Raw genomic sequence first — 25,557 nt, 5'->3', positions numbered from 1 at the left:
CACTTTATAGTTTTACCACTGAATCTATCATACATTACTGCCTCAGCTCCAGGACATCAATAGGACTTGCTGTAAAGAATTCACGGAAGACAGGACAAACATTAAAAAGGTGAATGTGAGTTCTAAGGCCGCCTTCAGTATGGAACATTAGACATTCTGCTTTTCAAAGAGAATCAGGGAAATACACAATTTAATGACTGCTTATTCCCAGGTCAGCCTGTCTGCTCATTTTACGGCATGGACTGCAGATAAAATAGCTATATTTTCCCTGTTGGACCACCATAAAAATGATTCCAAGCAATAAAAGCTTTAGGAAAACAACAAACTTAGAAAGCTGCTGACTTCATGACAAACACGGCACCCCTGAGCCTATCTGCAGCTAGTCCGAGTCCGTTGGAGCACAATAAACCAATAAACCTTATAATGAACAGCTTCTCATGGAATAATATTAGTCACAGAATGTGAGTACATGACATCTTCAAACCACCAGGGCAGTAAGGCAGTAACAGGCCACCGTGTGGCATAAACTGCAGCAACTTACTGTAAAAAGTTAATGTCATTCCATTACAGTTTATTGCAGTTAATAAGATTGGTTGCAGTCTAACCAGCAAGCTCATGGTGAACCAGAACTCATTGGATGCATAACTGTAGCTCTTCCATTACACAAGTTAAATTGTGCATAGCTACAAAAATTAATAAACACCAAAATACTGCTGATATGACCTGTGCTCAGTGTTCAAAACTGCTCCAAAATTAGGAAAGCCCTTACTGTGCGAACACTAAGGAAGATACCATTGGATGTCTTCCTCTTCCACATGTGCACTGAGGTCTCCATTGTAGGATGAGAATTCCCTTTTCCAAACTTGAATGTCTGGATATTGGTCATCAGCAAGATGGTCATTTTTATGTCTTGCAACTTGAACCATTCCAAGCTGCATGCAGCTTTCAATAAATCTGCATGAAACAGGGCCGAGGAGTCAGTACAAAAATTATCCAACTTAAGGTGGCCACACACGATACATTAAAATGATCCGATTTTACGGCAATTCGATAAAAACGATCGGATCTCCCGAAAAGTTCGAAAGCTTTTTTTTCATTCGACTGAAAAATCCGATCGGATTTCCCGTTTTCTTCGATTTTTATCGGTCCCGAATGCCAGATATTTTTCTTCAATCTTTCTAAATATTGTATGGTGTGTGTTAGATTGTCAATTTTTTAATATACACACCCTAGCAATTTTGGCAGAGTTTCCCATCATTTTTATCATAATTGGGGAAAGATTGAACATACGTGTGTGGTACATTGGTCATATTTTTGAAATGTTACAATTAGTCAGAGAAATTGATTGCAATTCTTAAATTGAACAGATATTTAAAAAATTGTATGGTGTGTGGTCACCTTAAGACTCCTTATGTTATGAAGCCACTAACTCCAGGTACCCAAATATTGTTCTGACTGCTTGACTTCACAGCCCTGGTCAGAACAATAATCATCTCAAAGATTATCTCTACTTCTGGGTTAATCCAGGGATGTGGGTGTTTATTAAAGTGTACTAGTCCAACTAATAACTTATCTGAGGTTCTTTGTTTTTTGTTTTTTAGGGTTCAAAAGACAGTGTTTTAATGTATGCAAATGAGGCAATCTAAACCACAATTGAATGTGGCCCTGGTTCTCCTGAAAAGTAAACAGAAGCCAGGACACTTCTATTTGGCTGAGCAAACACTGCTGATAACCAGATACAGATAAAAGTGTATATATTTTGTGTTGCAGGTGATTGAGGCCCTTTTTATGTAAAACTGCCATGGCTGCGGTGTACAATTAATTCGAAATTCAGCAGTTAGAGTGACAATAAAAATATAAGACCCTAGGAAAGTTTTCACACATGCAATTACTTATCTAAAAAAAACATTTTTTCAGCTCAGGTTTGCTTTAAGCCTCAAATGCTAGAGAAAAGTCAGCAGAGGTCATCATTCGTCACAAACTCAGCTGGGAACCTAGCAGGTGTACAGCTGCCCATGATGTTTCTTTGCGGTCTGCCATAGTGGATCACTAGAGAATGAGTGACAAATGTGCCCATTATTCTCATACTTAACCATACATTGTTTGCTCATGATCCACCCCATCATTCACCCTCACCTCTGCATTGACAGTACACACTAGTCTGCCATAGCCTGACATTAAAGTAATGGTTGAGGGAAGGTTCAGGGAGGGTGCCTAAAAAATAAAAATCAATTTCCACTTACCTGGGGCTTCCTCCAGCCCGTAGCAGGCAGGAGGTGCCCTCGCCGCCGCTCCGCAGGCTCCCGGTGGTCTGCGGTGGCCGACCCGACCTGACCAGGCCGGCTGCCAGCTCGGGCTCTTCTGCGCTCCAAGGCCCGGCACTTCTGCGTCCCACGCCGGCGCGCTGACGTCATCGGACGTCCGCCGGGCTGTACAGCGTGGCGGACGTCCGATGACGTCAGCGCACCGGCGTGGGACGCAGAAGTGCCGGGCCTTGGAGCGCAGAAGAGCCCGACCTGGCCAGGTCGGGTCGGCCACCGGAGACCACCGGGAGCCTGCGGAGCGGCGGCGAGGGCACCTCCTGCCTGCCACGGGCTGGAGGAAGCCCCAGGTAAGTGGAAATTGATTTTTATTTTTTAGGCACCCTCCCTGAACCTTCCCTTTAAGGGTGACATTAATAGTGCATGTGTACAAAGCTTTAAAGACTGAACAGAGATGAAAACATTTTATCACAAGGGTATTAATGATATCAGAGGCAAAATTATAGATTATGGAGCACTAAAGCAGACCTCTAGTGTCTTCCAGCTACAGGCAAATTAATGTGGCACTAAGAGACCAGTCTGTTCAGCTTAGAGCATTTTTGGAAGTTGGTTCCATTGAGTAAAACTGAGAAAAAAATAGTCCCCAGCTGTTATTTTAAAGTTACTGTATATTGACTTGATTGCTCCTCTTCAGAGTGCAGTATGGACTGCACATTTTATATGGATAGGCTATAGTTATACCCCCATGTCTCAGTTTAGACTATCCCATTAGCCTCTCCATTATACTATTCATATTGCCTTCCTATGACACCTTCAAACACTGGAGCAACGCCAGTAAATTTAACAAGTGCGAAGCAATAAAACCAAAAAAGCAATGACAAACTAGGACAACCTGAGTGCTTCACACTCCTGAGCACCATGGCAGCTAGTACTGCCCCATTCCTGACTGAAATACACCCTGAAGAGATCACTGGAGGGGTTCTCTCAGACTTGATTCATTCAGAGACAATGCAAGCAATAGTTACGATCAAATTAAACTCAAACTATTGAAATCTCTACTGTTCCATTACTGGGACTAAAATCACACTTGAGATTTGTTGAGTTTAGTCCTGCACAGCATGAAGGAACATTTAGTTTCTGTTTATGGAAAAAATATTCATACTAAAGTTTGTCCAACTGAAGGCTTAGCCACAAATGCTGTATTATGTCTCTGGGAAGCCTTGATATACGCCGCTATTCCCACCCCATACCTCTTCTGAGAAGAAAATGTTCAGCATCTGGCTTGGGTTACACTGCATGCAATGTTCTGGTGTCATTCAGTACAGCTGAAAGGCTGAGGACACACTAAAGCCACCCCCAAGCACTGATATAGCAGCTTAAAAGCCATAATGCCCCAAATGTTACTATTCTGCTTATTTATAAACAACGCTTCTTTAGTTGCAATTCCTGTTTAATGGTTGTTTTTTGTTTTAGTTTTAGGTTCGGGCGGGGCTCAGTTAACATATCTGTATATTTTGGAGATATGGGAGGAAGTATGAGAGTGCTTACAGCAACCCCATGCAAAGATTGGAGGGACATACAAACTATGCAGATAATGACCTGGACAATATTTGCACTGGGGACCCGAATGCTACAAGCAAAGAGTGCTATCCTCTACATCACTGTGCTGCCTCCTCTTTTGTGTGTCCATGGTCCATTGCATAACAATGAGACTTGTTAGACCATATGTGACAGACCTCTCAAACTAGATAAAGATATTCCAGGCTGGTCATAGCTCTGAGGTTTTCACCACTTAGTCTGCAAACTTAATTGCTCGGTTCAGCTGACCAATCCTGACTGTACTATGGAGAGTGACAAGTGGTGGGAAAATTTAAATTTAATTCAGCTTGTAGTCAGTCCAAGCCAGGAGCCAGCAGACAATCATACTATGCAGACTTCAGAGCTCAAGGCCATTGTTGCAGAAAGTGTCCAGCAAAGAGACTCTCAACCAGGTATTTTAAAGCCATTTAAAAAACATCAGATAGTCCTAGAACTACACAGACTGCAACCATGGGGGGGGGGGCTGTTCCTAGAAAGGGTATTAAATTGTGGAAGCAACACATGAACAACAACTCACAGCTTTCAAACTTCAGATGAAGCTAGCTGCTGCGTACGAGGGGAATCGGCGCGGGAGACTTGGGCGCAGGATACAGCCGGTATATGGCTGATCCTGCTGCTGCACAAGTCCCGGCCGTGTTAAATACTATTCCCCCTCCAGGCCGCCATGGATAGTGGGGAATGATATAATTCGGCTTCCAGCAATTGCTGTAAGCCAAATTAGTGTTTTAAAAGTAACTTCAGCTCAGTCTGACGGCGTCAAAGTTACTCCCTGTGCGCCCAAGTCTCCTGAGCTGGATTCACTGTGTTCGCTAGCTGCTACCTTAAAGAGGATCTGTTACATCAAAAGAACCCCTGGGGGGTACTCACCTCGGGTGGGGGAAGCCTCCAAATCCTAATGAGGCTTGCCACGCCGTCCTCCATCCCTCAGGGGTCTCGCTGCAGCCCTCCGAGAATAATGACGTCAATATTTACCTTCCTGGCTCCTGCGCAGGCGCTCTGACGGCTGTCGGCTCCGAACTACACGGAAATACCCGATCGCCGTCGGGTCTGCTCTACTGCGCAGGCGCAAGTTACCGGCGCCTGCGCAGTAGAGCGGACCCGACTGAGATCGGGTATTTCCGTGTAGTTCGGAGCCGGGAGCAGCCACAGCGCTCCTGCTGGAGCCTGCAAAGGTAAATATTGAACTGACAGTCTGCTCTGCCGCCGGCTGTTCGGAGGGCTGCAGCGAGACCCCCGTGGGACAGAGGACAGCGTGGGAAGCCTCATTAGGATCCGGAGGCTTCCCCCACCCGAGGTGAGTACCTATGGAGAGGGAAGGCTCTGGGTCGTATAGAGCCTTCTGTCTCCTCTCTCGGTGCCCTCTTTCTGTGTTGGCTCCCCCCCATTTCAATCCCCCGCCGAAAGGGTATTTGAAAGTCTTCGGGAGCCGTGTCCTGCTGAAGACGTGCGGCTCCATACTGCACACACGTGAGCGTGCAAGAGAGCGTGCTTGCACAGGCGCAGTACAGGGCCGCCCCTTCTTCAGGAGCACTCGGGCTCCCTGAAGACTTCTGAAGCTTCCTTCAGCCGGATAAAGCAGTATTTGACTAATTTAGTCAAATACTGCTACCGGGCGAGCCAGCACTGGATCGAGGGGACCAGGAGAGGAGTGGGAAGGCTCTATAGGACCCAAAGCCTTCCCTCTCCTTAAGTAAGTATCTGTCTCATGTTTTTAAATGCGGTTCCCATTCACTTTAAGACCGCAAAGCAAATAAAGGCATACAAGTTTTAAAGCTGAAAGCATGAAAAAAAGAAATCGGAAGTCGCAAATCTTCCAAAACAAGGAAGATGTACAGCGACTCCGCTAACGCAGCTGCCATCTGGACGGAGCATGAAATATGTATGATGCAACTACCATGGAATGGCATAAGCTCTGGAGAGCGTGCAATCCCTGGATCGCCATTTGGCTTTACATCATCACCAAAGCGCACGTTTTCCAACTGCTGGAGGGGAACATGCATACATAATATGACTCATTAACAACCAGTGCAGCATTCAAGGAGTCGCATGTGCTTTTCAAATGGCAAAAGCTACATTACATACTGGGAAACAAAGCATATTGCACAGACATTCTAACTTTTAAGTCAGCTGTGAAGGAACGGACATACAATTCAGGAGAAAACCAGCTCAATCTGGAGCCTGAAGGCACTTTTAAAGGACACCCGAGGTGACATGAGTTAGACATGTGTATGTACAGTGCCACGCACACAAATAACTAGGCTATATTCCTTTTTTTACTTTCTCTGCCTGAAAGAGTTAAAAATCAGGTTTGCAAGTGACAATTTCTGTTCGTATCAGGACCGAGTCAGACTATAGCGTAACTCTCACTGATAAGGAATTACAGCCGTAAAACACTTTCCTGGCAGAAAATGGCTTCTGAGAGCAGAGAGATAAAAAGGGGCAATAGTTTTTTAGATTTTACTCTGACATACTTTAATGAATGTGTCATTGAGAAGAGGCCATTAAACTGTAAAAACTTAAATATGATATTTAAATATAAAGAAAACATAACAAAAAACAAAAGTCATTTTTAGGAGAAGGATAGATTGGTTATCTCATTTTTTTCACCTCGGATGTCCTTTAAGCAGGCTGCGGAGTCAGCACAAAAATTTCCGACGACTCCGTTTATGAACCCAGACTCCAGGTACCCACCAAAAGTGCTCCGACTCCTTAGCCCAATTATAACCAGTGCTGTGAAGTTGGTACAGAATTCCTCCAACTCCAGGGTCTGACTCCTCTACTCCAACTCCACAGCCCTGCTTTTAAGGTGTCCATAAAGGCAGTAATCCTACTTGATCAGTTTCTTGTAACGCCAGCTGGTGTCATGCTAGTCACCCATCATGATTGTTAACCAATAACCAGTATCTATTGTTCTTCTATAGCAGTGCTGTTCCACTTCATGGACATAGAGGGCTAAGGTCTTGGGAGTCAGTCTAGAGTAGCGGAGCCTTTGAGCAGGTCATAGCCAGACACATGCAGCATCTTGGCTTCAGGGGGGTGAAGCCAAGCAGACAAGAGAGGTGGGCCTGGCAGAAGTAGTGAGCGGTGGGGGAGTGACAAAGTCTTAAAGAGAATCTGTACTCTAAAATTCTTACAATAAAAAGCATACCATTCTATTAATTATGTTCTCCTGGGCACCTCTTTGCCGTTTCTGCCACTCCCTGCTGCAATTCTGGCTTGTAATTGTAATTTACAAACAAATACATGGCTGCTAACCAGCATGTGATGGGCTGAGAGAAGCTTAGACTGTGACTCATACAGAGCCTGAAGGGGGCGTGTATAACTTCTACCTGTCACAGTAGGGCAGCCCATTCCTGCCTGAGCCGACAAAGGGAAGATTAGATTAGATTATATCACATAGATAATACAGCCACTGTGCAACTAGGAAAGGCTGCAGTAAAGGGGCCCATACACTTAACGATTTTCTCGCCGATATACAGCAGATTCGATCACCGTGATCTAATCTGCTGTGAAATCGTTGCGCAAACACTGACCAAATGATCAATTTCAGCCCGAAATTGATCGTTCCTGTCGATCCGTCTGTGCGGAAGATTTCGTTCGATCGCCGGCGGGTCTGGAGTGCGTTGATAGCAGCATTCGAATGTCCGACGACCGACGCTAGCGGCAATACATAACCTGTTCCACCGCCGCGTGTCCCCGCTGTCCCTTCTCCGTGCTGGGCTCCGGCCGGCTTCACTTACCTCCTGTCCCCACAGGAAGTTTAAACAGTAGAGCTACTCTACTGATTAAACTTCCCCCGGCAGGAAGTAAAGTGAAGCTGTAGCCCTGGAGCCCAGAGCGGAGAAGAGACAGCGGAGCCCAGGGGGACTCGCGCCGGCCGGATCAGCTAATGCATGCGGGGGGGGGGGGGGGGGGTGTCAGCTCCACAGATTGTGAATTGGTTTCATGGTGAAATCGATTCACAATCTGTTTGCAGTAAAGAGGGGCAGAGAGGGGATCTATCTGTTGGTCGATCAGATGGCAAATCGACCAGTGTATGGCCACCTTAAGACAGACCACATTAGAACAGGTATAGGAATTTATAGGATAGAAGAAAAGGCTGAACATGTTGTTACAGAGTCTCTAAGTTTTGGATAAATAGTGGTGTCTGTCCATCTTTTATCTGTTGGAACTATTGCATGAAAGTCAAACAGATTAGACTTCCATCCTGCAGTTTAAAGTGGACCTGAGCTCTTGCACAGGACAGAAGAAAAACCTAGAAATGCATCTTTTATGTATTTAGAGAATTTAGCTCGTCTTATTCCCCCTCATTTTTTGACAAAGCACAAGTTGTGATCTGAGCCCTCAACTGTGTCAGCTGCCTGCCAGAGAGTTAATTGGTAAACACAGGATGCTAACAATATGGCTGCTTCCATGAAAGCAGGAAGTAGACAGACAGCAAATTTATTGCAGCATTTGTATCAGCTGTAACAAAGACGTTTTTCTTTAAAGGTTATTATGCCGTTGTGTATCTTTAAGAGCAGAGAGGAAATTCTGAGTTCAGGTCCGTTTTAACTACTGCTGTACAGATCAGCATGAGTGAATTCTACTGAGTGCTATTCCTTTCTTCTACATGAAAATCAAAGGACCACCTGCAGACAGGAAACGCAACAGAGATCAGCTAGAATAAAATCTAACATTTGTGATTGTTATTAATGTGAACAGAACCGGTTGAAACTTCTGGGTAAAACCAAGACAGACAGAAGACTGGTACCTTAAATGACAATTTATCTTCTTATGCCTATACAAATCTTCACTTACTGTCTTGCTAGCAACAGCATCTAAATCGGACTGTGGGTAAAAAAACAAAACAAAAAAAAAAAAAAACTCATCTCGCAGACCCTATGGACATGCATGGCATGATAAATGACAGCTCAAAGATCAAACACAAATATTGCACATTGTACTGAAGCACAGTGTGACGGATCTGCAATCACTGTTACCTCCTCTTGCCAAACTGAGGCACTGCAGAACATAACATCATAATAACAAATCCATTACTCAAACTTTCCTTCCTTTGAAAGTAATTAAAAGCTCTTTCTACCACCCCCCCCCCCCCCCCCCCCCCGCACGCAATTTAAAAAAAAAAATCTTTAATTACTTTCAGATCCAGAGCAATAATTGATGTACAGTATAACCTAAGCGCCAATGCTTCCAGGCTTACAAAAGAAGTAGGACTAAAATAACTTTGGAAAAACCATCAAAATCCTTTTGATTTTAACAAAGTTTCGTATCCTTTAGCTGGCAGTGGCGAAGCAATTCATTAAACCACAACACTGGCTAACCTTCTTTGTCTTTTTTTTATTTTGATACAGTGGATAGGGCAATGAACCACAACATCTCTTTTAGGGCCTGAGCCCATTAACGCAGTTGCGTCCGCTTTACAGCAACACATCAATGTTACAGAAGCTGAAAAGCGGACACAACTGCGTTAGTGGGCTCAGGCCCTTACCACTTTCTGTCTTGCTGGAAAGCTGTAAAAAAAACTTGAGAAGTTTATAAGTATAGTCCCCAGAGGCATAACTACAGGAGAGCAGCCCCTGTGACCGCAGAGGGGCCAGAGCTGTAAGCGGTCCATCTCCAGCTACTATTTCACTCCCTCTGATAAAGGGGTCCATCCTACAGATCAGGTGTTATTGTGGCTACACTTGTTATGAGAGAGAAGATTACGATGTCTACACTTGTTTTATGGACCTTGCAAGACGGGCCCCCGGGTTTTAAGGGTCACCAGGGGTTATGGCAAGGGAAAGGGTGTGAACATTGGGGGCCCCACAAACGTTCTGCTGGCGGGACCCATTATTTATAGTTACGCCACTTGTAGTGTTTAAGGAAATCAATTTTGAAAAACTTCAAAGGAAAAAAGTTTCTTAAATTCTATAAAATTACATTTTGCTGCGGTACCCTATACCTGTGATTCAGCGATGGAATCCTCTGGAAGTTTGTGTGTATTGTGTAAAATCAACTTCAAAGCTGTAATTATATATAATCGTAATTGTGCCGTTTTATGCAAAAGTGAAATTAGCATACTACACTCATCAATAGGACAGAAGAAGGCACAAGTGGTACAGAGGGACACAGAGGCAGAGGGGGCGCAGAGGCAGAGGGGGCGCAGAGGCAGAGGGGGCGCAGAGGCAGAGGGGGCGCAGAGGCAGATACTGAGGGAACTGGGGGGCAGAGCTGACACAGTGGTTTAAAGGCGGCAGAGAGGGGGATACTGAATGTACAGGGGTACAGCGGTGACACAGAGGAGGTACAAGGGACAGAGATGGCACAGTGTTCTGACTTGAGAACGGATTCAATTTAACAAATGAACTACTGTCCCCATCTAATTTGTTAACTGGGACTATGGACTATAGATAGTGTTTATTTAAGTATTTATATAGCGCCAACATATTACGCAGCGCTGTACAGAGTATATATTGTCTTGTCACTAACTGTCCGTCAGAGGGACTCACATTCTACTCCCTTCCATAGTCATATGTCTATATCATGTATTGTGCATGTATCATAGTCTAGGGACAATTTTTAGGTGGAAGCCAATGAATTTAACTGTATGTTTTTGGAATGTGGGAGGAAACTGGAGTGCCAGGAGGAAACCCACGCAGACACGGGGAGAACATACAAACTCCTTGCCGATGTTGACCTGGCTGGGATTCGAACATGGGGACCCAGCGCTGCAAGGCAAGAGCGCCAACCACTATGCCACCGTGCTGCCCATAAAGAGATATTTCCCATCAGTCTCCAGAGACACTGTATTTGTATCCAAATGTAAAATGAAAATGTTTGTTAGAGTCCCCTTTTAATAACGCAGTCATGAGTGTAAGTCATACCACAGAGCAGCGATGGCAGGAGCTCAAGGCACTGTTTACAGCTGGCACGGTGAAAGCCCAAGAGTCTGGAATACAGGCAAAGTTTAATGAAGAGCGGACTGCTATAATTTATATTGCAGACAGGCAGGGTTCCTATCCAAGTTCTTTCAATAAGGAACAGCCTCCTTGCTCCAAAGAAATCCTATAAATCATCGGCCCCGTATGATTACACAGTAAATTAATTAATTCCTTACACAATTTCTGGGAAGGCCCCAAAACCCATTACAGTTATCCCAGGAGCGTAAATGCTTTGCAAAGGATGAGATGTCATGGATTGGTCAGTGGGATATAATAAAGTAGGAAAGTTGAGCGAGCAGCCAGGCCACAGCTGGCTCTGGGTGATAAAACACAGTCCAGCACTCAGAATTTGTGTGAATGCCAGGACAGCAGTCAGGAGAGCAAGCCGAGGCACTACTTATTGTGACTAGCTGCACTCCGAGAGGAGGCATTCTGCAAAGGGAAGGAATGGAAAGTACATGTTGCCAAGGGAAGAATTCTCAGAAAAGGACAACCAGAAAAGCACCTATGATTTTCCCTCCTTTTCCTGGTTATTTGCTGCATTCAAAGTGAAAACTGATGGTTAACATTTCTAATGTACTTTTCATTCTCCATGTGGGAACTAATAGTGAACTGCCAAACTACGCATTAATTTAGGCTCCTCCCTCCTGTTCTAAATGCTGTAAGGCTAGGATTGCACATAAAAAGTATACAGCTTCCTTCCAGTCCTGTCAGTTTGTATCAGTGTTGCATCAGTTTTAACAGACAGGAATGGAACTGTATACATTATGTGTGTGAACCCAGCCATAGAAATCAGATATAAAACTGATGCAAACTGACAGGACAGGACTGCGATGGAACTGAACCCAACTTACTGCAGGCTAAGCACAGCTACTGCAATGTACGAAGTGGAGCTTGGTGAAAGACAGCTAGATTGCACCACTCCTTGCCTGCTACAGTGCAGAATCCGTATACACGAACTTAAAGCCCCATACACTCGCTCAACAGCGGTCTTTTATGCAGCACAATTATCAAACAACTTTTATTGTGAAAAAAGTTGAACAACCAAAAAAGTTGCTAGCAATTGAGCACACAACTGATAAGACTGATAAGTTGGATTGACGTCTTAGGGCTCTTTCACATCAGAGCTTGCGTTGGAGAATGCTCAAAGCATACGTTTTGTTGTATGCGTTTTAATGCGTTTTGATATGCGTTGCACTGCAGTGAGTGTGCGTTTTTAATCTGTTTTCAATGCGTTACAGCACATAGGAAAACGCAGGTAATTTTTTTTTTCTTTTAGTTTTTAACTTTCTACATTGTTCCTCTGTTGCATTCTGGGACTGATTGCCTGCGTTAACGGATTAAAAACGCGCATAGTGTGCGTTTTACATTGACTAACATTGTAACGCATAAAGCTAGCGTCGGCCGAAAAACTGCGCCTGGGTGCAGTGTAACGCAACGCACAAAAAGGCTGCGTTATATGTGAAAGCTAAAATGAAAGTCTATGGACTTTCATTTCACCTTGGGTAACGCAAACTTTACCCGTTGCGTTGAAACGCAGAAAATCTGCCCTAATGTGAAAGAGCCCTTATCAGTTGTGTGCACAATAGCAAGCAACTTTATTTAGGTTGTTCAACTTGTTTCACAACAAAAGGTGTTTGATAATTGGGCTACATAAAAAGACCACTGTTGAGCGCGTGTATGGGGCTTAAAGCAAACCCGGAGCAAAAACAAAACAACTTATGATTTAATGAATTGTATGTGTAGTACGGATAAGGAATAGTTTAGCAAACTGTAACGGACTCTAATGGTGAATGGATCCTATGTTAATCAATAGGATCTGTTCACGTTGCTCCATTCCAATGGACCCATTCGGCCTGTTGCGCCAAACCAACTGCAAGTTTGGTTTTTTTTCGGATAGACACGTCTGTCGCATTGACCATGCGCTGACATAACAGAGGGTCTTGGATAAAAAAACGGATGCCTTTTTAAAACTGATCCCTCCCACGGATCAGTTTTTACATGGATCAGTTTTTAATCGGTGAAACTGTGAAGCGAACGTTAAAGATCTGACTGGCTCAGGTACACAACGGCAATTTTTCATGGTTTTCCGACACCCATACAGCCAAATTTTGAACTATTGAGCTTGTTATCGGCGCTAAGCTGTGTTTTTTTCAGCCACGCAGAGTTTTAAACCCTAATTAGCTACCAGTGAGAGCTACACCACAGTGTGACTCTTAACGGACAACAATTTTAAGTGTAATGCCTAGTACAAACCATACAATTTTCTGTAAGATTTTCTGTTAGATTTACCTGCCAGATAGATAATTTCCAACATGTTGGAAATTATCTATCTAACCATCTATCTGCCTAGCAATTAGGCATTGTTCTAACCAGCAGGAGATAACCAGAAGACAATGCGCCAGAGATAATGACCAGTCTCCACCAGTACTTTACAGAAAATAACCTAATTACAGAAAATCTTAAGGAAATCTAATCTAACAGAAAATTGTATGGTGTGTACTAGGCATAACATTTGAAATACATACAGTACATACAAAATGTACATGTTCCAGAGCAGAATGCACTAGACATAACTTTTTTCCTTTGTCGCTTTCACAATAGGTTGTGAAAATCGGACAGGTCTGTCAGGTATTGGACTAGTCCATCTAAAGAGGAAGCCTCAGGTATTTATTTACAAAAGCACTTGCAAATAAGCAGTTGCTTAGTTCAACTTCTAAAACCGTGTGAAAATGAGTAGGGTAGCTGGCTGACATCTTTGCATAGATCCTTTCAAGCAAATGCTTTTGTAAAGAATAAAGAAAGTACTGAGAGAGAGAATATGATGTTACAAGTTGCCAATTTCTACAGCACCAAATACGTAGTTATCAAAAGTATGAAAAAAATATTCATACTTTTCACCTGAAATTAGGAGAGAAATATGTAGAGATGAAAAAAAAAGTTTTTCATCATGTAAATCTATCTGGGCTAGTGCAGCATAACATAGGAATACACGTATACAAGATTTTGCAAAGGCTTCACCCTTCCTCTGGAATCCACTGCCACAAGACATCTGTCACTCTCCAACCTTCAACCTGGTATCTTTAAACGTGCCCTCAAAACTTTTTCCGTGAAACATACACTCTACCTTAGAGAGCCCATAAACTGGTCGATTTCGGTCATCGAAATATGGCCGATTCAATCAGCTAGAAATCGATGCAGCAGGAAGCATAATCGATCAGCCAATCAATTTCCTCGATCGGCGGCAGCCCATAGAGATGCATTGGATCTAACAGTGCAACACTGCATTTTGATCGATTTTCAATAGATTTCATTCTGAAATCTATCGGAAATCTGTTCCTAGTGTGTAGCACACATCAGATACATTCCTGTCAGATTCGACATGACAGGAATCTGATGGTCGAAATCTGCTGCAAATCTATAAGTGTACGGCCACCTTTAGGCCAGTTCCCCTTTAACCTCAGGCCACGTTGCACTCCTACGAGATAACCTAAAACACACTGCCTCTAGGTATGAATATTGTATACAGTACTACCCCACCTCCTGTGACACAGACAGACAGACAGACAGACAGACACAGACACAGACACAGACACAGACACACAGACACAGACACACAGACACAGACACACAGACACACAGACACACAGACACACAGACACACAGACACACAGACACACAGACACACAGACACACAGACACACAGACACACAGACACACACACACACACAGACACACACACAGACACACACACACACACACACACACACACACACACACACACACACACACACACACAGATTGAAAGCTTGCAAGGGCAGGACTCTCTTAGCCTTTTGTATCTATGAATTTGTTGCACATTTATTCATATTCATTTTGTCACTGTTAATTACCAATTCTGTATTTTGCACATATTCTGTATTTTGTACCAATTCTATATTTCGTATATTTGTGTATAACAATGCCAGTATTATTTTGGACCCCATGTTTGTTTACTTTGTACAGCTCCATGGAATAGGTTAGAAGTTTAGAAATGAATAATCCATGGATGTCTGGAATGAAGATCATTAACAGCAGTTATGGAAATGGAAATCCCTTATACATAAACAATCATTTCAGCCAGTTTTACAAATATGGTGATCTGCATATCTCCAGAAAAGTGCTGCTATCGCTGCAGAAAATTTTCTGGTGATTAATTGTTGGCTTACTTATAAAACTTTGATACAGAACTTTCAAAGAAAGACAAAACAACTTCAGCATGTTACAAATGTTATTACAATGTTACAACTTCAGCAAGTCCAAAACATTTAGAATTTCCTGGTTCTTTGTGCCTCTGGTTGGTTGGTTGGTTGGTTGGTTGGTTGTACCATCACTGAACTTGATAGAGCTAACAGATTTTTGCACAGACACCAGCGGTAGTGTTAAATGGTAATGTGCTAGTGATAAATAGCATTGCAAACCAGTAGTGAGTAATAGCATTGCTGGGGTATGTGAGGAAAGCAATCTGCAGAGTAAATCACAAGGAAACGGGCTTCTCCTCTGACCTCCCTTTCCAAGAAAAACGATATGTTATGCTGGAGCCAGAAGAGGTCTGGGAGATCACACACAGGGAAAGAGCTCACACTGGGGAAGGAGAGGGAAAATTCAGCGAGCTTCTGTTGTGGTTGCCAAGAACTCTGCTAAGAGGAGTCCTGAGTATTACGGTATCGGGGATCCCTACCGAGTGAAATGTATACAGGATGCCTGCTTACATTACTGTCAAAAAAGAAAGAGCTGTTGAGAAAGTGCTAGCCGCAAAGCAGATGAAGATTGCGCCCGCTCGTTTGGTTTGTAAGTAAACACAAGAAAGTTTAAATTAAATGAAACTAAACTCAGAACTTCCTCTCTGCTCCTAAAGTCAAGCCACCGCATGATAACATTTAGGTGGTAAAAATTCTTCATTACTATTTATGGAAATCCTTCTAAATAAAAAAAAAAAAAAACCTGAAGTGTGAACTTCTTGCACATTCCTGGGAGCACAGAAAAGGTTAAGCTTCAGTGTCTACTTATGATCACAAAACTGAGGCACAGCTCACTGGCCTGATCCACACTTCCTGATAACAGCAAATTAGTCAGGCTGATCTCCCTAAATACACACAGAACAGCAGCAGTGTATTTCTTAGAAGCTATGAAGACATTTCATTGTGTGTTGTGCAAGAGTTCGGGTCTGCTTTAAGCAAACCTGTGCCATTGAAATAAGCAGTTCCGGACCTCATCCATGATGTTTTTGCTGCTCAATGCTGCTTTTTGTATACTTTGAAATCAATTTATAGAATTTAACTATAGCTTCAAAGATGGCAGCTACTCTGGAACTACATCCGGGGCATTGCGGTCCTGTTATCCTTGTCAAAGGTTTGTCGACCGTAAACAGGGGCAGCAAGGTATGGTGGTTTTGAGGCCAATCACAATAGGCACCAACATCCAGTAAACCCATATGATTATATTCGTGGCTGGTTAGTGTACTGGTTAAAGTGGTCTGAAAGTCAGCATTTCTACTTTGCTCTAAAATATTCCTCACAGCTTGAAAGCTACTATCCCAGAAAAAAATTCTAGCAGAACGTCACTGAAATGGTTAAACAAAGCACTTTCTCCTGCTAATCTGCTTCAAATCCGTATCCAAACTGGAGATAACAGTATCTTTTTTACTTTTAAACCACTTCTGTGCCAGGGAGTGGTTTTGCTGAACAGGTGCTGCGTGGGCTCTCCAGCCCGCAGCACCGATCAGCTAGCAGCCAGGGCGATCAGACTCCCCCCCCCTTTTTTCCCCACTAGGGGGATGTCCTGCTGGGGGAGTCTGATCGCCGCCGGCTGCTTGCGCTTGCGGGGGGGGGGGCCTCTTCAAAGCCCCCCTCCGCAGCGCTTCCTGGCCTCCTTCCCCTTCCCTCCCTCTCTCTCCCTCTGTGAGAAGCGCAGGACGGAGTTCCGTCCTGCGCCGGATAGGATAGGCTTCAGCCTATCAGGTGCCGGCGGTCCCCGGCCCATCAGAGGCCGGGGATCGCCGATCTCCTCTACGGCGCTGCTGCGCAGCAGCGCCGTATATATGTAAACACCGGGGAAGATCTTCCCCGTGTGTTTACATTTACCCTGCGAGCCGCGATTGGTGGCTCGCAGGGTGTTCACGGAGACACGCTCCGTGAACTGACATGGAATGGCCGCTCATACGAGCGGCCGTTTCCATGCAATCCACTTCAGGGGCGTAGTTAAGCGTACACCGAATCCTGAAGTGGTTAAACAATTTATCAACACAGGAATGTAAACAAACACTCTCTGAGAAGCTGTCTCTGCTTCGGGCACACACAGTGTTCAGAATAGCTCATTAGAAGATTTTAATATATAATAAAAACCAGTTATAATAGACAAAGAATAAAATGCAATGTCAGCTTTCAGGGTAAGGTAAACTACACTTTGGAAACTTGTAATTTGTAAACAGACAATATTATGTGCAAAAAAGCAAATAGGATAACTGTATGAATAATAAAATCTAGGAAAACACATTTTTATTGAATGTTATGTCAGAGTTTTAGACCACTTTAACCACCCTGGCGTTCTATTAAGATCGCCAGGGCGGCTGCGGGAGGGTTTTTTTTAAATTAAAAAAAAACTATTTCATGCAGCCAACTGAAAGTTGGCTGCATGAAAGCCCACTAGATGGCGCTCCGGAGGCGTTCTTCTGATCGCCTCCGGCGGCCAAAAGTAACATGGAAGGCTGCAATGAGCGGCCTTCCGTGTTTTGCTTACTTCGTCGCCATGGCGACGAGCGGAGTGACGTCATGGACGTCAGCCGACGTCCTGACGTCAGCCGCCTCCAATCCAGCCCTTAGCGCTGGCCGGAACTATTTGTTCCGGCTGCGCAGGGCTCAGGCGGCTGGGGGGACCCTCTTTCGCCGCTGCTCGCGGCGGATCGCCGCAGAGCGGCGGCGATCAGGCAGCACACGCGGCTGGCAAAGTGCCGGCTGCGTGTGCTGCACTTTATTTGAACAAAATCGGCCCAGCAGGGCCTGAGCGGCACCCTCTGGCGGTACTGGACGAGCTGAGCTAGTCCATACCGCTAAGGTGGTTAAAGGCACGGCCTTTGATATGGGAGACCAGGGTTCGAATCCTGGCTAGAAACAGTACTTATTCAGTAAGGAGTTCGAGGCAAGACTCGCTTACACTGCAGGGTGGCCTCTTGCAGCTCTAGGGCACTTTGAGTTTGACAGTAGAAAAGCGCTATACAAATGTCCGGATAATTATTTTAAAATGTAAAAGACTCTTCAGGTACACTTTAAAAAAAGTAACAGACTGGTAGTTTCATCAAAAGGGACAATCAGTGTGACATTTGCTTGTCCCATGTCAGAGCAGCTAGTGACTTGCTTTCACTTCTTTCCAATTTGCACAATGTACAGTAAGACCCCCAGTATCTAGTACAGACAGGGATTGCCTGATGTCAGATATGTCTGCTTGCCGATTGCTTGAGAAGTCAAGTATCTACCCCTAAAATAACACTAACCTCCCCCTTGCAGAGCTGTGCGCACCAGAAGCAACTTACCAAACTTCCAGGTGCCGTCTTCTACACTTCCTGCAGCTCCCAGCTGCTTTGCTGTGGCCTCCGCAGCGTGCACATGACCTGATGCAGATCAGGACCTGTACATGGATGCAGGAAAGCCACTGGGAGCTGCAGGAAGCGTAGAAGATGGCGCTCAGAGGTTTGGCATGTCTCTTCTGCTCCGCAAATCTGCAAAGTTGTGCCCCCATTCTACCACTCCACACGCCAGTTGGCTGAGCTTGCCGGATACCAGAGTTCCAGACAATGGGGGGTTTAATGTACATGAATGGGACTGTACATCACATGCAGTAAAAGTCTTACTGCACATCCTCCAAAGTGTAAATTGTCTTTAGGTCTGCTCTGACTGCTGTAACTGTTGGCGTTTTTGCTCTGCAATCCGTGTTACCAGCAGTCGGCGTGTACTTCTAGCTGCCCTTGTAGTCTGTGAGGACAGCTGCACTGCTTTCCTAGGTGTACAAAGGCGAAGACTAAAAAGTGAGAATATATGCACATAAAAGAGGAGAGTAGGAGCCCCAGAACTAACTTTTTGCAAGCACTTTGACTTTATGCTATGCCTGCAAAAAAAAAAAAAAAAACAAGTAGATTCCTATAACATATTGAATAAAACGTAGTGGCATTTTTTCTTACTCCTTACTTGGGTAGTATGGGTTTTAAGGAAGTAAACCACATCTAAAGTATTGTTTACAATATATAATAAAAAAAATTGCCTCACAACTCTTTATTCACTAGTCAACCAACCTGCCTAAAGAAATGTCATTTCTATAAACAAAAAAAAAATGAAACCTCACAATTTGCTGCCATCTGACATAAAATATCCAATTTAATCTTAAAGTAAACCTCCGGACTAAAAATGTACTCCGCAGAACTGAAAAGGCTTGGTGTTTCTTTAACAGTTTCCCAGCATCAGAACTTTGTTTTTCTTACCAAAGCATCATTTTTAGCTGCATTTTTAGCGAAGCTCCACCCATCAAAGAAAAAAAAGCCCAGACTTTTTTTCCCTGATGCTGTGCCGAGCATGATGGGATTTCCTATGTTATTCACGTTGCCTAGCAACTGGGAGAGGTGCTCAGGACACAGCACAGTTGGAACTGTGTCTCATGCTCCCTGTCACCTCCTTTCAACCAAAAAGATGGCTGCCATCATGAAATCAAACATTTTCCTGTTCTTTTAAAACTGTGTGGGTAAGAGATTATATTACTTATCTATTTTAAATTAACATACGGTAGCTAATGTAAGTTAATGACAGTATGTTTGTTTAGGCTGGAGTTCCTCTTTAACATCATGCTTAGTTTCACGTTAGCGTTTCAATGGTATATTCCCGATTCCTCAGGCAATAATTAACAGGAGTATACAGAGTGCAGTCTTAAGGTCACAATACGCGCCTCTGTCAGAGGAAGCGGGAATATACCCGTGAAACGCGTTGCGAATATACCCTGGAGTGTACCAATAAATCTACTTTGTTTTTTGAATACACAGCTTGTTGTTTCTGCTTACAGGAGGTAAGTCCACCAACTGCCTCCAAAGCATTTTTAAACTTTTTAACAATTGATTTTATCCTTTTGGCGCCTCTGTTATCCATTACACTAGACATAATATCCACCCCTGGTGGAGGGGGATACCCCTTGTTTTTCCTATCTACAGAGAGCGACTTCTTAACCCTGAGTGAGGACAGGACAATCTCCTCACCTGCCTATTACAGTGGTTGCCTGGAGGTAACCCTGGTTTGTGAGTATAACTTTGTACTCTTTTCTTTTTTACCCCTTTATTAGTACCTACTACACTATATTTGGCTCTCGGTTCTCTCTTTTTATAGTAAGATCATGCTGTTATTTTTAGGATAGCTCTAGAGCTTGCACACATCCTCTGTCTCTCAAGTCCTATCTCCTACTTTCAGGGCGCAGTCACACTTGTAAATCGCAAAACACTAGCGCTTGGCACTAGTGTTTTCCACAGGTGATTTTTCCACAATCAACTAAGAAAAATAACTCGACAAATACACGTTCATTGAGCGATTGCGATCAGCTCATTATTAAGCATTGTATTGCGGTTGCTCTGCAAAAGTAGCTCTGTAGCGCGTTTAGCAATTGCCATTAATCGCGAATCACCCATAATCAGCGGCAAGGACATCACTGCCATAGGGTTAATATTGTGCAAGCACGTCGGTGATTAGCAGGAATCACCTCCTAATCACTATAGTGCGAACGGGCCCTCAGAGAATCACTCTTTAATGCTGGGAATACACCAGAAGTGTTTTTGGCAGATAGATGACTCGACAATTTCAGACAGGCCCGATCTGATTTCAATCAATTTTCTCATAGAATTGAATGGAAAATCAAAACAACGATCGAAAAATTAATCGGAAAAACTATCAGTAAATCGATCGGTCCATCAATCGGACAGTAAATCTGCTGAAAAAAGTCATTGTGTATTCCCTAGCACAAGACCCTTTTTAAAAGAAGCTCGTTTTAATAATTTATAATGGGGTGGCAAATATAATGGAGCAGAGGGGACATTTTGATGGTAGTTCTGTAGTAAAGTTACCAACTGATCATAGTCAGCTCTGTCTTCTCTTTAACAGTAATTTGCTATATATTAGCTTCTACAATACTTTTGCCTATTTAACTCAGCAATATGCTGCATACTAACTTGTACAATGCACTTTACTTTGAGCAGAATGATACTGAGAGAGTATGTGCAGCTGGAGGACATGCATTAGACCAGCCATGGACCCAAAGCAAGGCTGGACCAGGTCACAATTCCATATCTATATAGATGGATATACCCTGTGCCTCTGTCACAGGCATGCCTAAGGAAATAGAGATAACCCTAGTTATATTTCATGAGAAGCATTTTCCCCAATACAGTATGCTACTGGTGGAGCCGGTAACAACAACAACCCCCTCCAATCCCCTTAGCCACAAACATGCACAACTGGCTCAGCAAATGAATCTTCACAGCTACAAAGACTAGAGGGCTGAAAGATGACTGAAAGACTATTTTCACCAATTCAGGAAGCATCTTGTATGCAAAGACTATTCTGCAACACTGGACAACAATCGTGAATTGAACAAGAAATGAAAACCATGTACAGTAACCAGCTTACCCAGATATGGAATACAAGGATTCCTCTTCAAACTACTGATGTAGTCTCTTAGCCGTTTGTAATTATCTTCCTTACTAACAACATATTCCAGTTTCTCAAAGGTTGTCTTGTCCTTTCGACTTAAAAGCTGAAACACAAGTATTATTTCATTAGCTGGATGGGCAAGTTACATCAGAAAATTAAAGTAAACCTGAATGGACAATAAACTTAGAAGATAATAAGTATGTGGTTCCAATGGTAAACAAACTGAAAATAAAAAGGTTATACTCTAGGAAAGTTCTAAGAGTGGTATTTAGCCTTTCTTTCGTAATGTGTCTTGAATAAATTAAAGATCAAAAACATACAGTGCGTTTGGTTCTTTCTTTATGTTAATTTCAAAAACGAAATTCTCAACAGCCGCCATGGCAGTATGATGTGGAATCTGATTCATTCAGCTGCAAAACAAAAGATGTCTAAACTTTTTAGCATTGTTATGTTATCAGCACTGTTAGCTCAGTCAGTGTTTTGGCTTCTGTCTACTTTTCAGGAGAACCTCAGCTAAATTCTACTTCTCCAGGACTGCCTTATTTTCATATAATTTTATTTTTAATCAGTGCAGGTACACTGACATACTATCACCCAAGATTTTTTTCCACAATGTATTATTCTACAGTATAGTGTTAAAGCACATCCAGGCAAGCTGGAAGAACACCTTTCTTTCCATAAAAAAACAGAAGTTCGCCTTCTTAAAGGACACCTGAAGTGAGAGGTATATGGAGACTGCCCTATTTCCTTTTAAGCAATACCAGTTGCCTGGCTGCCCTAATGATCCTCTCCCTCAAATACTTTTAGTCATAGACCCTGAACACATGCAGCGGATCAGAGGTTTCTGACATTACCATTAGATCTGACAATAATAGCTGCATGCTTGTTTCTGGGGTGATTCAGACACTACTGGAGCCAAATAGATCAGCAGGGCTGCCAGGCAATGGGTATTTTTTAAAAGTAAATAAATATGGCAACCTCCATAAACTTCACTTCAGAGTCCTTTTAAAAGTGAAGGTATTTGCGATTACTCAGGTTGGAGTTAGCTTAGAGGTGTCCCACAATGCATCACTACTGAGTATGTTAATCATTCCTTTGTTGTCTCAGTAAGCTAAACACACCTCCAGAACAGCTGGAATGCAATGATGTATCAGCTTGTTAATTGTACAGAGCCACAATAATCCAACATGGATACAGACTGTTCCAGACTGGTTGATCATCAGTGCATGGCATGGATTATGGTGGCTCTATGGGGGTAGGATTGAAACACCCAGAATTACAGATTGCCAAGCAAGCTCATGGTGAACCAGAAATCCAAGAAGTGTGTAAGGGGTTACAAAGGACCAAAAAGCCCTCTTACTAAAATGCTATACAAAACAGTTTGCCTTCCTAAAACAGAAGGATATTTGCAATTATTCAGGCTGGAGTGAGAATACGATGTCTTCAGTGTGCAGAGAAAAGATCATAAATATGACCGCACTCTCTGCCCACAAGCTAATTTCCCCATTCTAGGATTATAAACCTGAAGTTCAGAGGATAACACAATAGCAATAACAGTGTATTTAAGGAGCAGAGGGAGGACAGTAGGTTTATGCAACACCCCCACTGCAGACAACAGCAATCTGGAGCTTGTGTATTAGTGGGAAACAGGAGATGGAATTAGTAATTTTGAAGAAACTCCTCTTGCTTGCAAAAGGGCTAAAGCACAGATTCTGCGTTTCCAAAAACATCTATATAGAATCAAGGTTTATACCAAGTGGATTTAGAACAAGTGGAAATACTAATGCTTACTGAGGACACTTCGGCCTCTTTCACATCTAACAACGCATGCAGGAGCCGTTCTCCTGCACGCGTTGAATAGCCTGCGGCGTGTCGTCGGTAATCTGCGGTGCGATGCAATCAGCGGCGGTAGCTATTAATTCACCCAACGTGAAACCGCCGGCTCCCAGGGTTTCAACGCTCCCAGGTGTGTCGAACCACAACGCACCGAAACGCAGCGTTGAGTGTGAAAGGTAAAATTAAAGTCTATGGACTTTCATTTTCCCTTGGTTAACGCAACGAATTGCCTTTGCGTTGAAGCGCAGGAAAAGGGCTCTGGTGTGAAAGAGCCCTTAGGATAACTTTCCAAATTGAATTACTCTCAGGGTTGTCAGTCTTCTGTTACCGCAAACAGTAAAAGAAAAATATATATGTTTTCGCAGCATAAATCCTCACAAAAATTCTTTACAGTTTAACACTGCAGCTGTATTGTGAAGAGCCTGTTGAGTCTCCAGAGCCAACAGTTGTGGATAATGGGAGGCAAAAATAAGTGCTTGCAGTAACTTCTTGAGATGAGTAAAAGCAGGAGACCTGTGTATGCCCTGGTCCACACTGTGCTAGACTGGCAACATGTATGGTCACAGCAGATGTGTCCATCAGTACACTTTTTATATTCAACGGACAACACGTAAAATCTGGATTTTGAGGGATCTGGGGTTGATTCGTTATATATTTGTCTTGTCCAATTGTCAAGACAGAGTGGCGCATGCATGACATCACGCAGCAGGCGGGGGGAGCGACACAAACTATGAAGATTGCCATCGCTGGGGGTGAGTTGATCCGCCAGGCAAATCACTTGCGCGTCAGGGATCAGGCGCCTTTGTACACAAGCCTAATTATTGAATGAGCTTGCAAACATTATCAGCACACCACGTTGAAGTTACAGCACACACTATTTGCCAGTATCAACAATAATGTTCAACGATTGTTTGGGGGGTCATCCATGGTCCCCATTTATCAAGGCATGTGGTTACATGGCAATCCCACAAACACATATATCAATAATCCTAATACCATACCCCTACAAGTGACCTCACACAAGCATCATGGTAATAGACATTGGTAAACAAACAGTATCCTAACATACGATATGCATAATCAGCACATCCCTCAAAGGTTATAAAGGTATCAGTGGTATCAGTGCACGCTGTGCTACTGTAGCCCATGATCTTACCACTAGGGAATGTCCGTCCTGTCTCCAGTGTCATGCATGGAATGTTAGGCCCAGACAGTATTTGTAAGCTCAATTTGTGCACTGCCTATGCCACTTTATCAAGCACCCAGGGACAATGAGGCAGGGAACACACTTGACTGTTTTCGTACGCGTTTTCTGCACAGAAAAACTGAGAACTCATGTTAATCAATGGGCTAGTACACACTTAATATTTTGTTCGCGCGCAGAAAAAAAAACTGACATTCTGCATCAGGACTCTGCGTGTTTTGTCAGTTTTTTGTATCAATTACATCAGCTGCTATGAAAAAACGCGCGCGTTTTCCTGCATAGACACACACTTGGTGTGCAGAAAAAGTATGCAGGAAAACGCGCGCAGAAAACTGAAAGACAAGTGTGTTCCCTGCCTCATGGTGTGTCGACTCTACTGGTCATATTACTAATTATTGAATGCGGCGGTTGTTATCGGCCGTCTCAGCCAACTTGAGTCAGCCATGTGTACGGCGATTTTATGAATAGAGGTCATTGTTCTCTACTGGACTACTGAGGTTAGTCCTGCAGCAGTTTCTTCCCTCTCCTAAGCAAAGAATGTACCATTCATGTCAGCAAATGATGGGCTCAAGAGGGAGCAACTTTACTAGGAAATTATGTTAGGTTTTGAATTTAAATGGATATTTGTGATGACTTTTCATTGCTGCAGTGGTTCTTGGAAAGAGGCGTGTTGCCAGACTTCAAAGTAAGCCAGAAGTCTGATAAATTTGACAAGTATAAACCAATAAACCTTGTGATCCGGTTTTGGTTGTGTGAAGAACTCCCCACATCTACACCAGCGGAGGAGGACTAGAGTGGAGCTTTGCTCACTGCGGCATTCACAACAAGAGTAACAGCTCCCATCAGTACCTACCGCTTTCGAAGAACAAACCAAGTGCTTCTGGAGATGAGGGAGTGAAAGGAAACTTTTAAAATAAAAATGTGCTACAATACTATAATCTCAGTAATTTCATTCTAAGCATAATCTTAAAATAACCATCAAGTGCTACAGAGGATCAGTCCAGAGAAGTCATGCCAAG

General features: G+C 43.4%; 1 protein-coding gene across 4 annotated transcripts in view; it reads right to left on the bottom strand.

Annotated features, from left to right (window-relative positions):
• RALGPS2 (Ral GEF with PH domain and SH3 binding motif 2) overlaps positions 1-25,557 on the bottom strand; it is a 340,810-nt gene that overhangs the window by 142,089 nt on the left and 173,164 nt on the right. For all 4 annotated transcript variants that reach the window (XM_068242552.1, XM_068242555.1, XM_068242554.1 and 1 more), the window contains one exon: positions 21,475-21,601. In XM_068242552.1, coding sequence (XP_068098653.1) covers positions 21,475-21,601 — 127 coding nt within the window. The remainder of the gene's footprint in view (positions 1-21,474; positions 21,602-25,557) is intronic.

Source organism: Hyperolius riggenbachi, chromosome 6 (assembly GCF_040937935.1).
Source record: "Hyperolius riggenbachi isolate aHypRig1 chromosome 6, aHypRig1.pri, whole genome shotgun sequence".
Classification (NCBI taxonomy): domain Eukaryota; kingdom Metazoa; phylum Chordata; class Amphibia; order Anura; family Hyperoliidae; genus Hyperolius; species Hyperolius riggenbachi.
The sequence above is the reverse complement of the archived record's forward strand: the minus strand, read 5'-3'. Positions and strand labels throughout refer to the sequence as shown.